This window comes from Orbicella faveolata, unplaced genomic scaffold (genome assembly GCF_042242905.1).
Source record: "Orbicella faveolata isolate gen_17 unplaced genomic scaffold, um_ofav_v1 contig_13, whole genome shotgun sequence".
Lineage (NCBI taxonomy): Eukaryota > Metazoa > Cnidaria > Anthozoa > Scleractinia > Merulinidae > Orbicella > Orbicella faveolata.
Window position 1 is genome coordinate 11,688,404 of NW_028301540.1, and position 16,060 is coordinate 11,704,463.

The 16,060-nt window shown below is 37.1% G+C and overlaps 4 protein-coding genes and 2 pseudogenes across 4 annotated transcripts; 5 read left to right on the plus strand and 1 right to left on the minus strand.

Moving 5' to 3' along the window:
• Positions 1-717: 717 nt before the first annotated feature.
• LOC149115011 (octopamine receptor beta-2R-like) lies at positions 718-2,550 on the minus strand. The gene has a single exon (XM_089285817.1). The coding sequence runs from the start codon at positions 2,436-2,438 to the stop codon at positions 1,566-1,568; it is 873 nt and encodes a 290-aa protein (XP_089141943.1). The 5' UTR covers positions 2,439-2,550; the 3' UTR covers positions 718-1,565.
• A 4,123-nt stretch (positions 2,551-6,673) lies between these two features.
• On the plus strand, positions 6,674-7,495 carry LOC149115012 (trace amine-associated receptor 5-like; annotated as a pseudogene).
• A 786-nt stretch (positions 7,496-8,281) lies between these two features.
• LOC149115013 (adenosine receptor A3-like) lies at positions 8,282-9,251 on the plus strand. Its single transcript, XM_089285818.1, has one exon. The coding sequence runs from the start codon at positions 8,313-8,315 to the stop codon at positions 9,183-9,185; it is 873 nt and encodes a 290-aa protein (XP_089141944.1). The 5' UTR covers positions 8,282-8,312; the 3' UTR covers positions 9,186-9,251.
• Positions 9,252-10,978: 1,727 nt separating this feature from the next.
• Positions 10,979-11,833, plus strand: LOC149115014 (G protein-coupled estrogen receptor 1-like). The gene has a single exon (XM_089285823.1). The coding sequence runs from the start codon at positions 10,979-10,981 to the stop codon at positions 11,831-11,833; it is 855 nt and encodes a 284-aa protein (XP_089141949.1).
• Positions 11,834-11,982: 149 nt separating this feature from the next.
• Positions 11,983-12,761, plus strand: LOC149115015 (uncharacterized; annotated as a pseudogene).
• A 1,314-nt stretch (positions 12,762-14,075) lies between these two features.
• LOC110062641 (melanocyte-stimulating hormone receptor-like) lies at positions 14,076-16,059 on the plus strand. Its single transcript, XM_020769586.2, has one exon. It carries the CDS (start codon positions 14,712-14,714, stop codon positions 15,600-15,602), a length of 891 nt encoding a protein of 296 aa, XP_020625245.1. The 5' UTR covers positions 14,076-14,711; the 3' UTR covers positions 15,603-16,059.
• Position 16,060: the final 1 nt, after the last annotated feature.

Genomic DNA, 16,060 nt, shown 5'->3' on the forward strand with positions numbered 1-16,060 from the left:
TTTTTCAATCATGTTTTTTTGTTAAATAATAGCATTCAACAGCCCGAGCAAATGAGTTTGTCAGTGTTTACTTGAATTAAATTATGATTTCCAGAATTTCCTTTGGTGAAATCTTCGAATATTACGGTAGATCAATTCCCACAAAATAGGAATTTTAAACACGAGAAAAGTGGTGACTCTAGTTTAATGGCAGGGTTCTTTTTATTTTCTTTTGTTTCAAATTTATTTATCCCTTTGTGTAAAGGTGGGTCCTTCAAATAGATTTTACCGAGAAATAAGCTGGAGAAAGAAATTGTCAAACCATAAGTTCACCTTTGAGCAGATCATAGCAAAACAAGCTATTTGTCTGTCTAGTCATACCTTGAATCATATTAGAAAGGATGAAGGAAGCGTTGTGTAAAACGTCGAGGATAGACCAGGAGTAGCACAGCCCTTGTAGAAGAGAATTATTCTGTGGGTGGTATATTGTAATCTACTAACTGACGGAATCAATAGAGAATAATACATGGGGTCGTTTTGAATTCGACTGAGAAGATATTTCAAACGGTCAAGACAGTGTTTGACCCAAATTTTCAAACACCTCGAAGTTTGTCAAAATAAGCCGCTCCGGCCACTTTGTATTTTCCCTTCTCCACGTTCGGAAATGTGGTCAAATACGGTATTTCGTGTTTGATATATTACCCCAATAAGTCCACAGCTCTTTTAATTACGTATTCATTTATTTATTGTTTGTTAGTGTCTGTTTGTGTTCTTGCTTACGTGTATGTTCTAGTTCTTCCCGATTTTCATTTTTTTTCCTTTTTCCCCCGGGGCCCAGCCACTTAGCTCGAACAGCATTTGCTAATTCTAAGTTTCTTATGCAGCTGTGTGCAAAGCTAAAGGGCACAGATAAAAGATTGTTGTTGCTGATGTTGTTGTTGCTGTTGTCGAGTTGCATATGTATTTGTTGCTGATTTAATACAGATGATTATCGATTAAAACCATCACATTGCAAGAAAATTATAATCCACAACTTTCAATTCCATCAGAATCTCAACTTTTAATTAATTTTAGACCAAACATGTAATAAAGCCTGACCCACCATCAAGGAAATGAGTCCGTTTCATGGAGCTATCGCAATTGTCATTCAAAAATTTTACAACTGAGAAAATGTATGGACATACAAATCTGTCTTTTTACAGAGGTTAATAAGAAATCATTTTATATTCACTATAATTATTGTTTCTCATGAAATCTCATTTCAAGAGAGCTTAGAAGGTTGGCGTTATAAATATAGAAGACTGCTTAGCTTTGCTGTTTCAAAATGAACTACAAAAATGCACCGCAACATCTAAACCGCATTAGAAATTCAAGGTTTCCACTTCTGATAGGCACCACCTTTTCTAAGCTGACCATGTTTTTGAGTCTTTCTACGCAAATAGATATTCAAATGGAGATTTAGAAACTGACAGGCTCTAACCCACACAAAGGTGGCAAACTTTAAATATTTGGCCTTTTCCTGTTTTTGACAACTTTGCTTGCTATCAGCCTTTCCATTTCTTTCCCTAAACAGTTCCAATAAAATATCAACCCATATAATTAGCTGTATGTTGTTTTGACCTCTTACAGAACTTTGTTCTTTTAAATATTTCCTTAAAGATGGGAATTCTAAAACTGTAAATAAAAGGATTTACGAGAGAATTAGCCAAACGAAAGACGTTAAAAATTTGAAATACAAGTAATGGAACACATCTGATGCAGAGATAATGAGTACAGTAGACTACGATACTTGGAATCCAAAAGAGAAGAGATGCAGTTATCACAAGAAACAGAGTCCTAGAGAGTTTCGCGTTCTGTTGCTGTTCATTTTGTCTGTTATGGGCGGCATCAAAAGCAGGAACTCTGCAATTAAGTCTTTTTCGGATTGCCAGATAAGACGCACAAATTGTGACCAAACACAAAACCACGCTACAGCCGAATCCAATCATCCAGTATGATAAATCCAAAATGTTGTACATAATTAGCAAAGTCAATGCCCCGCAAAGTATTGCAGCTACCCACGCAAACGTGGCACTGAAAATGTAACATTTGGAACTTGCTACTCGATGGCGGAGCGGCCAAATCAAAGCATATGCACGTTCCAGTGAGATAAGTGCGAGGAAAAATACTGACGCAAAAGAAAAAGTTATTTGAAAAACGCTTGAAATATTTGTAATTTTAGCACTGTTGAAGCTTTCTTCTTCAAAATGTCCAGGGATTTTGAAAGCTCCAAACGATATCAGTGCTGTGAATCCAACAAGCAGATCAGCAACAGCTAAGTTGATTAGAAGAAAGGAAGTTCGCTTGAGTCTGTTGCGATGCTTCCAAAAGACGAATATGGTGAAAATATTGCCAATAATGATTATCAAGGACCCGAGTATTGCAGCAAATAAAACTGCACTAATAGCAGTATTGCTCATGATAGTTCCTTTGAACTGGCCTGGTACTTGACTGAAAGTTTCTCTAGTGTTCTTTTGCGATTGAGTTCAGTTTAGCCGGTCTTTAAAGATGCAAGCCATTGCCAATCTAGAGTAACCATCAGGTGTGACTTGTCGTACGGCCCGCTGTATTTCAGATGTATTCAGTGTTTATCATACAACAGGATGAAATTAAAACTTCCCATCAGAAGAAAAACAATCTACAACTTCCAATAGCATTGCGAGTTGCAATTTTTAATTAACATCTGACAAAACATTATTCTCCTGCAACAAGATCAACAACCGAATTCTAATTTTTGTGTAGGATAGAGCCTATTGTTTTCTAGTTCGCCACGCTGAGTTTTTATTTCAACACTAAGAAAGAAAAAGTCTGGCGTCTACTTCTCGGAAGCAATAATTTTCTATCCCCGGATTTGTTGAGATTTTCGACAGTAGTGTCTATCATTGAATCAAGTTTAACGGGCGCACTTATCCAACAAAATGTTCTAGCCATTTTAGAATACAACAATAGGAATAATTCAAAATTATCTCCGTGACGCCCACAGTTTTCATTCTGTTTCAATTGCAAAGAACATTTGTGCAACACCTTCATATCCTTCACATTTACTTTTCCGTTTCAGTCCCTAAGCAGTTGTTCTTAAGATATAAACACCTATAACAAATTGAGGTTACCACGCCTTCACATGATTGCAAATAAAAAATGCTTGTTATTTACCCCGGTGTTAAAAGAAAGTGTGTTCATATATTTTCTTATGTCAAAATGATTGGAATAAAAATTGTGATAGCTCGGTGTAAGCGGACTCATGTCCTTTATCGTAGAGTATATTCTGTAGTCGTATACGCTTGGTCTAAATTTAATTAAATCTTGAGATTCGAATGCAATTGACAGTTTTGCAGATTAATATGTTTTTCTTGAGATGAGAAGGTTTTATTTTATAATTAAAAGTATTAAAAGTGCGCCAACTGTAATAAATACACATACAACACAGCAGGCCGAGTGGCCGGCCACGACTGTTTTTAACTGTAATAAGCCATTTATAGACAACACGTCAATACTAAAATTAGGAACCCCTCTCTTACGATGACTTAAAGTGCTACTATGATCAAACTTTTACCTCTTGAATTTTCATGTTTATCACGTGGAATTTCACGAAAGATCAAAAACGCCGTTTACCATTTTCAAATAGCTGCATGGGTTCCAGACATATTTACGTCTTAAAAATCTGAAAAATATGCAAATGAGATAGACGTCATACACTCAAACCAATAGTTCATCAAGTCGATAAACAGAACCAACTCAGTCAATTTGAAGCAGAGACCATATCGAAACTTGGTAGACTTATAGTTCTACAGACAACACGCCTATGGCTGTAGCAAATTCTGTTCCCATGGAAACTCGCTCTTTTCCAGTCCTCTCTAACCTGATTCCAATCTTTTAGTGATTTTTAGCTCGAAAAACATTTACAAGGCCACGAACTAGACCCAACATATTTATGTGTTTGCTGGACCATGCAGATGAGGCACCATTGATAGATATCAAAACCGAATGCCAAGGGTGGCCAAAAAAGCCTTCATTATCAGGGAGGTCTGGAACCCAGTATGTTTCCATGGTAACAAAACTGGTCCCATGGATTCATGGTCCGCAAAGTTACAGCTGTGCAAGTCTAATATTTTGCCCCACCTAACATATTGTGATATCGTATGGCACTTTTGCCAATCATCCGATAAGAAGAAAATGGAGAGAATTCAAGAGCGTGCATTCAGGGCAGTCTTTAAATCCAAATCGGAGACCTACAGTGAGCTTCTAACAAGAGTAGGTCTACCAAGTCTGTACCAACAACGGTTACAAAACATCACCATTTTCATGTATAAAGTAAAAAACGGACTTGTGCCCCGCTTATATAACAGAAGTATTCAATACTAGCCCGAAACAGTATAATCTGAGGAACGCTGATTTTAATATTCCACGTTTTCGCACCGTGCATTATGGAAAGCATTCTTTACGATATTTTTGGCCCCATCTTTAGAACAAATTAGACAAAACTGATAAAGAGAAGCCTAATGTTAAGAGTTTTGAAAACAGTATTAAGAGTAAAGACATTACACTTAATAGATAATTGTAAGAACTGTGATATATGCTGCTAGGCCGCTTTAAATTCTACATGTTATATATATTTGATATCTTTTAGGCTTTTTAAATCTTACTAAGTTCATGTATTTCATTTATTTATTTATTTATTTATGTATTTTATACATTATTTATTAAATTGAAAATAGTTTTAACTTTAGCTAAGGTATATTTTATCGTGTAAATAGTGTCCCCAATTAGTTTTTTTAAGCTAAATACTATTGACACTGTATAAAGTCTTTCATTCATTCATTCATTCATTCATTCATTCATTCATTTCGACATTCACTGTTAAGCTCATATTATGAAGTACCTCGAGTAGAGACTTATTGCAAAGAATCAAGGATTTCTGATACAAACTGTCTGATATTTTTTTCATCATGTTTGATCAAAATTAAGTTGAGATTATGACACTTGACTAATTTGCATATTTTAAAACTTGAATATCTCTGGAACGAAAAAAGACATTTTAAAATAGACAACAGCATTATTCTTCTCGCTCATACTACTTTTTTATGTTTTAAACTGGATTAGATAGGAAAGACACGAATTTCGTCATAGTAGCACTTTAAGCTGCACACTGTTTTGGCAATTTTAGTCACCCAGCAATAGCTCTTTTTTAGTCCTTGTCAGTAGTTCGCACTAAACTACTTGCTGAATAGTTCAAAGGTTTGCCTTTTGACATGGCTGCGCGACTCTAAATTAACTTTGAGTAAGTCTGATTTCTCTTTGAGTTTGCATCTACCCGTCTTACATCTAGCACATTAACTTCAGCTAAAGTTTACTCTCTTAAATCGTCGGTGACCTCCTATTTTCTTTTCCTGATTGTCCTGATTGTCTCCATTTTACAATGCAACAAAGATCAGAAAAAAATCTGAATGCCAGAAGTTACAAATATTTTGCATTTTCTGCCCTCGTGTGACCGAAGCAACAACATTATGATCGCAAACATCCTTAAGGTTTTCCGATGTTTGAGATGTCAGCATGACCGCAAAAAACCAAAGTAACAACGGAATTCCGTCCCTCTTGCTTTCTTTTAGTGAAATTCTAAGAATTTGGCAGACGAGTTATAACCATATATTTACTCTGATTGGAGTTCGCTTTTTTTAAATAAATCTGTAGCCAGTTTTTAGCTAGCTAGGTAGAGGGAAAAGTCGTGAATTTGTCAAAAATAGAAGTACAACAGTACACCTCCTACGCCTGTTGCACCGTAATAAATAAGGAAAATTTCACTGAAGTAAATTCAGGCGGATCACATTAGACAGTTACAATTCAAGACTAAAAGCAATTATTTTAACAGAGATAATTGTCAAACGCTATTTTATTATTGCTTATTACATACTTGGTAAGGTTTCAAATGAACTAGAAGTAAAAAACAACAAGCAGCTTTCAAAATATGACACACGCACGCAACATTGTAAATGATTTCCCTTTGGAGCCACCTTAAATAAGTGATCCGTTATTTGTACTACGAATTTCCTCAAATGAGCACCACGTCTACAACCAGTACTGACTGAATTTACAATTTTGTAAAAATCCCAGATTTAATTCAGAAGAATCCATTAGGAAACAAAAATTGAATAGAAAAGTAAATAGAGCATTTCCTGTTTCTCAGTAATCTACTTTCAAGATGCATTACAAACGCCATTAATTTACTTTTTCATGACAGTCACGACAGCTGCGAGAAAGAAAAGTAATAGACCTTTTTCGCTTGGGCGGTTTGTTTTTCCATTCATATGCACACGACTATTTGAAAAAATGAACGGAAGAATTCTCAAGAGTATCATCACATGGTCTGAAATGGGGCAACAAACCGTCCAATCGAAAAAGGTCTATTGGTTATTGATCTTGCTGTATGCAAAATGTTAGATTGCTTTTCTTCTGATAGATAGAAAGTTTTTATTTCATCCTTCTGCGCTAAAAACAACGCCTGCCCTAACACTGGATAAATCTGTAGTACTGATCGAGCCGAGACTAAAGAACGATGGCAATTGTTTGCCGCTTTGTACCTCGGCCGAACTGAACTCAATCTCAAGTGAACAGTGAAAACAGTTTCAATTAAGTACCAGGCCAGTTTAGGGCAACTATTATGTACAATACAACTATTGTTGCACTTTTATTTGCTGCCATACTCGAGTCCTTGATCATCATTGTTGGCAACTTTTTCACCATATTCATGTTTTGGAGGAATCGCAACAGACTGAAGTGAACTTCCCTTCTTCTTATCAACTTAGCTGTTGCTGATCTGCTTGTTGGATTCACAGAACCAATAGCGTTAGGAACAAATCTTCCTCGGCGCCTAAAAGCATCAAGCTTCACCACCGATCATAATGGAGAGATCCTCACCGCTTTTCAAAAACGTTTTTCTTTTGCGTCAGTATTTTTCCTCGCACTCATTTCACTGGAACGTGCATATGCTTTGATTCGGCCGCACTGCCATCGAGCAGCAAGTATTAACAACTACCTTTACGGTGCTACTCTTGAGTGGGTAGCTACAATATGTAATGAGGCATTAAATATGCTTGCTATATGCGACATATTAAATTACTCACACTGGATAGTTGCAACCAGCTGTGTTACGGTTTTATGTTTCAGAGGACCAGCCATACACACTTCTTATAACAAGCAAAAGAGAGCGCAACAGAACGCGAAACTTTCCAAGACTCTGTTTATTGTAATAACTGCATCTCTTCTCTTTTGGATTCCATGCCTAGTAGTTTACTTCACAAATTATCTCTGTTCCAAGTGTGTTCCATGGCTTTTATCTTGCATTATTAACATGTTTCGTTTGACCAGTTCTCTCCTAAATCCTATTATTTACAGCTATAGGGTTCCCATGTTTAGGAAGATATTTAAACGAGCAAAGCTCTGCAAGAAGTCAAAACAATATAGAATAAATTATATACGTTGATATCTTTCGTTATAGCTGTTGTATTGTAAAAAGGTTCGGACGATTTCACGGAAGGAAATTCCCTTAAACCACTTTGGATAGTTACATATAAATTAAAGACTAAGAGCCATCATTTTAAAAGAGATGATTGTAAAAACCATTTCATTACTGCTAATTTCGTATTTGAAGCTTTAAAAAAGGTGGAATTATAAACGAACGAAAAAAATAAGTAGCTTTCAAAATGTAACACAAACGCGCTACACTAATTGATTACTCTGTGTGGCCACTGCCACCTTAAATTCAAGATTTTATTTGTGCTACGAATATTTCCAAGGGGTGAACACAGTACAGCCAGCACTGGCTAAATTTGTTTAAAAAAAACCAACACTCCATTGAAGGAAATGCATTAGGGAAAACGCATAGGGTATAGAAGAATAAATAAAGCATTTCCTATTGATCAGTAATTTTCGTTTAGAGTGCACCATAAAAGCTATTTATTTGCGAGTAAGAGAATTATTGCCTACCTTTCTCACTGTGGAGAAAACGTTTTGTAAGATGGAATTAGAAATTGTAACATTTAATACTATTGGAAGTTAAAAATTTGTTTGTGTATATTGGATATGTGTGGTGTCTTAAAGGGAAGTTTCTATTCCACCCTTAAGTACTTTAACAGCACTAGCTCTAACACTTAATGCATCTGTGATACAGTGGGCAGAGAGTGATGCACGATATTAATATGACCTGCCACTTTGTACCGTGGCCAAATTACTGAAGTCAATATCGACTGAACAGTGACAAGTCATTCATTTAACTACCAGGCCAGTTCAAAGCAACTATCATGTACGATACAGCTATTATTGTATTTGTATCTGCTCTTTTAGTAGAGTCTTTCATTATCATTGCTGCCAACATTTTCACCATATTCGTTTTTTGGAAGCATCGCAACAGACTCAAGCGACCTTCCTTTCTTCTTATCAACTTAGCTGTTGCTGATCTGCTTGTTGGACTCACAGACTCAGTAGCGTCAGGAACATGTTATCTTCCTCGGCATCTTGGAGAATCAAACTTCAACAACACTCATGAGGGAAACATTTTCTCCACTTTTCAAATAAGTTTTTCTTTTACGTCAGTATTTTTCCTCGTACTCATCTCTTTGGAACGTGCATATGCTTTAATTTGGCCGCTCCGCCATCGAGCAGCAAGTTACAAATGTCACGTCTACGGTGCCTCGTTTGCGTGGATAACTACAATATTTACCTGGGCATTGACTTTGCTAGCTTTGGACAATATATTGAGTTTCTCATATTGGACAGTTGCAACTAGCAGTGTCATGGTTTTATGTTTGATCACAATCTGCGTGTCTTATCTGACGATCCGCACAAGACTTAGCCTCAGAGTTCCTTCCATGGATACCACACATAAGAAACAAAAAGAAGCGCAACAGAACGCAAAACTCTCAAGGACTCTGTTTATTGTGATAACTGCATCTCTCTTCTTTTGGATTCCGAGTATAGTGGTTTACGCCACTCATTATCTCTGTTTCAAGTGTGTTCCATTGCTTTTATTTTACGGCTTTAACCTCTTTCGTTTGGCCAATTCTCTCGTAAATCCTATCATTTACAGCTATAGAATTCCCATGTTTAGGGAAATGTTTAAGCGCAAAAAGCTCTGCATGCGGTCAAAAAGATATACAGTTAATTATATGCGTTGATATTGTGGTAGAACTGAAAGAGTTGTCATAAATGCTCTGTGAAGCAGATATAGGCCAAAAAAAAAATGTAATGTGCGATAATCGTAATTAGCATATGTAATTTAATGATATTTAGCTCTCATGGAGCAACAGACTGGGTTCTATTAGAGCAAGCGAAAGGGCGCGGTTAAGGCATTTGAAAATCCACGGTTAATCGAGATGGAAATTTTCAAAATCAGGTCCATTTGAAGAAATTCCAAGACTTGCTTTTGCAAAGTTTTCCATAATGATTTCTAGATGAAAGGAAGTTGGTTGCTAAAGTTCTACGGGGAAGAGGAACCTAATGTTTACGTCAGCATCCTCCAAAGGAGAAAATTTTCGTAGGATTAGCTGTTATTGCTGCTATTGCAGTTGAGCCTTGAAGAACAAAGAATTGCCTCTTGTTTTACTGCAAATCAGTAGATCTCGGAATGCTTACATATCCATAATAGCAGACAGAAAATATTCCATGGGCCTTTTTCCATTTCTGATGATCGTTCATTCAAGTGCTGATCAGTTGCGGTCAAGCAAACCATAACGTAACGAGATTCGGATTAAAATTCTTTTTCCAAAGCGGCCATGCGATGTTCTGTTTATTGTATTGATAATGACGAAACATCCAAATCTAAGAAATCTCAGTTTCTTTACTCATTTAAAAAGCATAGAAAAAATGGTCACCTCAATTGAGGTCAGGAATGTAATCCAAAATGTGTAAATAAGATATTTCCGGTATTTTATCAATATCTAGATACGGTGGCGAGAAGATATAAATTTTATGTTCGAGTGGCAAGAACAATATATTGGTCTTGCCACGAGAGCATAAAATTCATATCTTTGAGCTAACGTGTAATGTTCTTTTTATTATATAGACATACAGATGATGGGGTTCTTGACGATTTACGACCACTTTCCGAAGATTTCCAAAAATTCTCCAAAACTTGTCCGAAGGTCACACGAACTTTGCCGAACATTTTTCGAAAATGACTGAAGATTTCCGAAGATTGCCGAAGACTTTCGAAGAAGACCCGACGATGTTTCGATCATACGCCTACGAATTTAAGTACAATTTAAGAGACGAACTTGTTACCAGTGAAATCATCGATATCTTCACTAGTGAGGATATGGCAAATACGCCACCCAAGTCCCGGATGTGGTTTCATATGAATTTTACGTGTCGTGTATTTTCCAGTATAACACTTGTGTCTATATAACAAATAACACTAGCGTGCAACAAACCAAATAAGTTTCCTTATGGAGCCACCTTAAATAATGATTTTAGTGGTACTATAGAATATCTTCTAGCAAGGAACACCTCAACTACCAATACTGACTAAATTTGTTAAAACCCAACCTTAATTTAGAAGAATACATCAGAGAAAGCGCATGTCATGAATAGGGCATTTCCTATCCGTAAATGATTAAAAGTGCGCCATGTACATATTTACTTTTACAAGACAATCACAACAGCAGGGTGTAAGAACGAAATCGCAAACTGATCTTGCTGTTAGCGAAATGTTTTTTTAGATGTTAATTTAAACCTGCAATTCGCAATACTATTGGTAGTCGTAGATTGATTTTCTGATGTGAAGTTTTTATTTCGTCCTGTTGTATTATAAACAATACAAGCTCTGACACTGAATACATCTGTCATACAGCGGGCCGAGTGACAAGTCACAACTGGCTTTCCACTTCGAAGATCGGCCAGACTGAACTCAATTTTCAAAAACACGAGAAACACCTTCAGTCAAATACCAGGCCAGTTCAAAGGAACTATCATGTACAATGCAGATATTATAATTGCACTTTTATTTGCTGCCATACTCGAGTCTGTGATTATCATTGTTGGCAACGTTTTTGCCATTTTCGTGTTTTGGAAGCATCGCAACAAACTCAAGCGAGCTTCATTTCTTCTTATCAACTTAGCTGTTACAGATCTGCTTGTTGGATTCACGGAGTCAATAGCGTTAGGACCCTTTGATATCCTGGAACATCTTAAAGAAACAAGCTTCAACAACGCTCGCAACACAAATATTTCAACCGCTTTTCAAGTAGCTTTTTCTTGTGCGTCAGTATTTTTCCTGACACTCATCTCTCTGGAACGGGCATATGCTTTGATTTGGCCGCTCCGTCATCGAGTAGCAAGTACAAAAGGCTACATTTACAGTGCCACGTTTGCATGGATAGCAGCAATATCTGCAGGGATATTGACGTTGCTAGCTGTATACGACATATTGGATTTCGCACAATGGATACTTGCATTCGGCTCTGTCATGGTTTTATGTGTTGTCACAATCTGCGTGTCTTATCTGATAATCCGAAAAAGACTTAATTGCAGAGTTCCTGCCATAGATGGTGCTCATAACAGACAAAATGAACCGCAGCAGAACGCGAGACTCTCTAGGACTCTGTTTATTATGATAACTGCATCTCTTCTCTTTTGGATTCCAAGCATCGTAATTTATAGTACTCACTATCTCTGCTTCAGATGTGTTCCACTACTTGTATTGCATATTTTTAACCTCTTTCGTTTGGCTAATTCTCTGGTAAATCCCATCATTTACAGTTTTAGAATTCCCATGTTTAGGGAAACATTTAAACGACTGAAACTCTGCAAAGAAATATACAATTAATTATTCGCCTTAAAACTTGATCGAACACAGCAACGGAACATTTCTGCCTTGTCTCCAGGCGTCCCTCGTTGGTTTGAACGCAGTGCGCATGGAGTTATGGGCCTGTTGCTAACGATCAAGCAGCGCGCTCCCATATGCAAAGACGCCTGATGACGATGCAGATTCTATGTCACGGTCAGAAGTAGTTAATCGCGTACAGAGGCAAAACTCTGAAAATGTGATATCATCCTCTTTTAATAGCGTTAGGTACATTTTATCTTCCTCGGCATCTTAGAGAATCAAGCTTTAACAAAACTAGCAATGGAAACATTTTTTCCACTTTTCTAGCCACTTTTTCTTTCACGTCAGTATTTTTTCTCGTACTCATCTCTCTGGAACGTGCGTATGCTTTGATTTGACCGCCCCACCATCGAACAGCAAGATTCCAAATGTTACATTTACGGTGTCTCGCTTGCGTGAATAAATACAATATTTGCCTGGACAATAACGTTGCTGGCTTCGCACGATATGTTGGATTTCTCATATTGGACAGTTGCAAGTACCTGTGTCACGGTTTGAAGTTTGATCACAATCTGCGTGTCTTATCTGACGATCCGTACAAGACTTAGTTTCAGAGGTCCTGCCATGGATGCGACTCATACCAAGGAAAATGAGTCGCAACAGAATGCGAAACTCTCTAGAACTCTGTTTATTGTGATAACTGCATCTCTTTTCTTTTGGATTCCAAGTATAGTGGTTTACGCCACTTATTATCTTTGTTCTAAGTGTGTTCCATTGTTTTTATTTTACGGCTTTAACATGTTTCGTTTGGCTAATTCTCTTTTAAATCCTATCACTTACAGCTATAGAATTCCCATGTTTAGAGAAATGTTTAAACGAGGAAAGCTCTGCAACCGTCAAAGGATATAAAGTGAATTATATGGGTTGATATTTTAGTAGAACTGAAAAAAAAATCCTAAAAAAGGTTCTTATTAACATATATAAATTAACATTTTGGCTTTACGGAGCAAAAGACTGGGTTCTGGCATGACAAGCGAGAGGTCGTGGTTAACGAGTTTGTAAAACGCAACGGTTGATCGAGATGTAATATATCAAACACGAAAAACCGTGTTTCACCACATTTTGGAAACACCGAGAAGAGAGTTCAAAATAACGACGCGTAGCGGGGTATGTTTGACGAACTTCGAAGTGTTTGGAAATTTGGTATTTAGTGTTTGGTATTTCTTCTCAATAGAAACTAAAAGTAAGAAGTAAACGGAGAAATAAAATCGTCAAAATGTATGCTAATTGGATCAGATATATCCAAACACTGCTACGGTCATGATTTCCTTTGTTTAAACTTAATGAATTATTAATGAGTTTAAGAATAAAATTTTCAAAAATCAGGACAATTTGAAGCAACTCCTGGCCCTGGCTTATGCAAAGTTTTCTATAATGATTTTTTCGATGAAAGGAAGTTGATGCTAAAAGTCTATGGAGTAGAGGAACCAAATTTTTAGGTCAATATCTTCCAAAAGCGAACATTGCCATGGGAATAGCTGTTGTTGCAATTGAGTCTGTGGTCAAATATTCCTTTGTTTGAAAAGGCGCACGAAAGAAAGAGTCAATTCAAAACAGAATGGACCCTTTGGCCTCATTTGTATGTCAAACCACTGATAACTGCAATAACAGCTGTTTGAATGTTTAAGATGTCACAGAAAATGCCATAAACCAGTGGCGGATCCAGATCTTGAGCTAAGAGGGGACCCGGTTTTGTTGTTGTTGTTGTTGTTGTTGTTGTTTCTTTTTTTTTCTTTCTTTTTTTTTTTTTTGGCTTGCCCTGCCGGCTTTTCTTTCTTCTACGATTCTTTTTTACCGAAAGTAAGGGGGGGGGGGAGGCGGACCCCCGTCCCCCTCCCCTAGATTCGCCACCGTAAACAACAAAGAATTGCCTCTTGTTTTATTACAAATCAGAAGATTTTGGATGCTAAGATATCCATGGTAGCAAACAGACAAAATTCGATTGGGCCTTTTTCCATTTCTGATGATCTTTCATTCGAGTGCTGATCCGGTCAACAATAGGCAAACAATAAGCAAACAATAACTTGACGAGAATTAAATTTGGATTAAAATTCTTATCCCAAGCCGTCATGCAATGTTCTGTTTGTGATATGGATATTGACAAAACATCCAAATCTTTGGCATCTCAGTTTCTTCAATCATTTTAACAGCACCAAAACGTTGGTCACCTTATCTGAGGACAAGAATTGTAATCGAAAATGTGCAAGTAAGATGTTTGCGGTATTTCATCAATATCTATATAATATATAACACTAGCGCGCAACGCAACAAATAAGTTTCCCTATTGAGCCACCTTAAATAATGATTTTAGTTGTGCTATAGAATGTCTTCAAGTGTGGAACACTTCTACAGCCAATACTGGCTAAATTTGTTAACACTCAACCTCAATTTAGATTAGTACATCGGAGAAAATACATCGTGTCATGAACAGAGGATTTCCTATTCGTTAAGTATTAAGAGCACGCCATGTACATATTTACTTTTACAAAACAATCATAACAGCTGGGTGTAGGGAAAGAAATCGCAAACTGATCTTGCTGAGGACTCAACCTTTTGTTAGATGCGTTAATTAAAAATTGCAACTCGCAATACTACTGGTAGTCGAAGATTGGTTTTCTGACGTGAAGTTTTTATTTTATCCTGTTGTATGATAAACAGTGCAAGCTCTAACACTGAATACATCCGAAATATAGCGGGCTGAGCGAAGCGTCACGACTGATGATTCCGACAGGATGGCAATGACTTGAAAACCGACCAAACTGGACTAAAATCGCGAAAGAACACTAGAAACACTTTCAGCTAAGTACCAGGCCAGTTCATGCAAACTATCATGCACAATTCAACTATTATAATTGCACTTTCATTTGCTGCCATAATCGAGTCCTTGATCATCATTGTTGGCAACATTTTCACCATATTCGTTTTTTGGAAGAATCGCAGCAGACTCAAGCGAACTTCCTTTCTCCTTATCAACTTAACTGTTGCTGATCTGTTTGTTGGATTCACAGAACCAATAGCGTCAGGACCCTTTGATATTGCGGGGCATCTTGAAGAAACAAGCGTTAACATTGCTCGCAATACAAATATTTCAACCGCTTTTCAAGTAACTTTTTCTTTTACGTCAGTATTTTTTCTCGCACTTATATCTCTGGAACGTGCATATGCTTTGATTTGGCCTTTCCGACATCGAGTAGCAAGTACTAAAGGTTACATTTACAGTGCCATTTTTGCGTGGGTAGCTGGATTATCTGCAGGGACATTGGCTTTGCTGGCTGTATACAACATTCTGGATTTCTTCCACTGGATAGCTGCGTTCGGTTTTGTCTTGGTTTTGTGTTTGGTCACGATCTGTGTGTCTTATCTGGCAATCCGAACAAGACTTAATTGCAGAGTTCCTGTCATCAATGGCCCTCATAACAGACAAAATGAACAGCAACAGAACGCGAAACTCGCTAGGACTCTGTTTCTTGTGATAACTGCATCTCTTCTCTTTTGGGTTCCAAGCATCGTAGTTTACTGCATTCACTATCGCTGTTCAAAGTGCCTTCCACTACTTGTATTTCGCAGTTGCAACCTCTTTCGTTTGGCCAATTCTCTCGTAAATCCTATCATTTATAGTTTTAGAATTCCCATGTTCAGGGAAACATTTAAACGAGTGAAACTCTGCAAGCAGTCGAAGAAATATACAATCAATTTATATACGCCTTGAACTTGATTAAAGACAGCAACTCATCTTCTGAGGGGCACCGAAACAGACACAAGCGAGCGTTTGTCAACATTTTGGATTTACCGAATTGTTTTTGATTGAAACATTTACATTGCCACGCAAAATATTAATTAGGTTGACCATTTGACTCTAGGGACGGTGTGGGTGATTCGCTAAAGGCGTGATATTTCTTAACCCTTTCATGTACTAGGAATCTTTTTTCTCGGGACCTGTATGCATGACACTTTTTTTTATTTACGGCTCACTAAACGAGCGTGAATTTTTTTTTCGCAGTGGTCGTGTGGATGATTTGTTTTACAAGTATGCCCCCCTTAAAAGTCATATGTTCCACCCTCTGGCAATCCGAAAAACGACTTAATGGTAGATACTCCTCATAAATAGATAAAATGGGTTGCACTATGTAGCTATAACACGATACTCTCAAAATAAATAGAAATAAT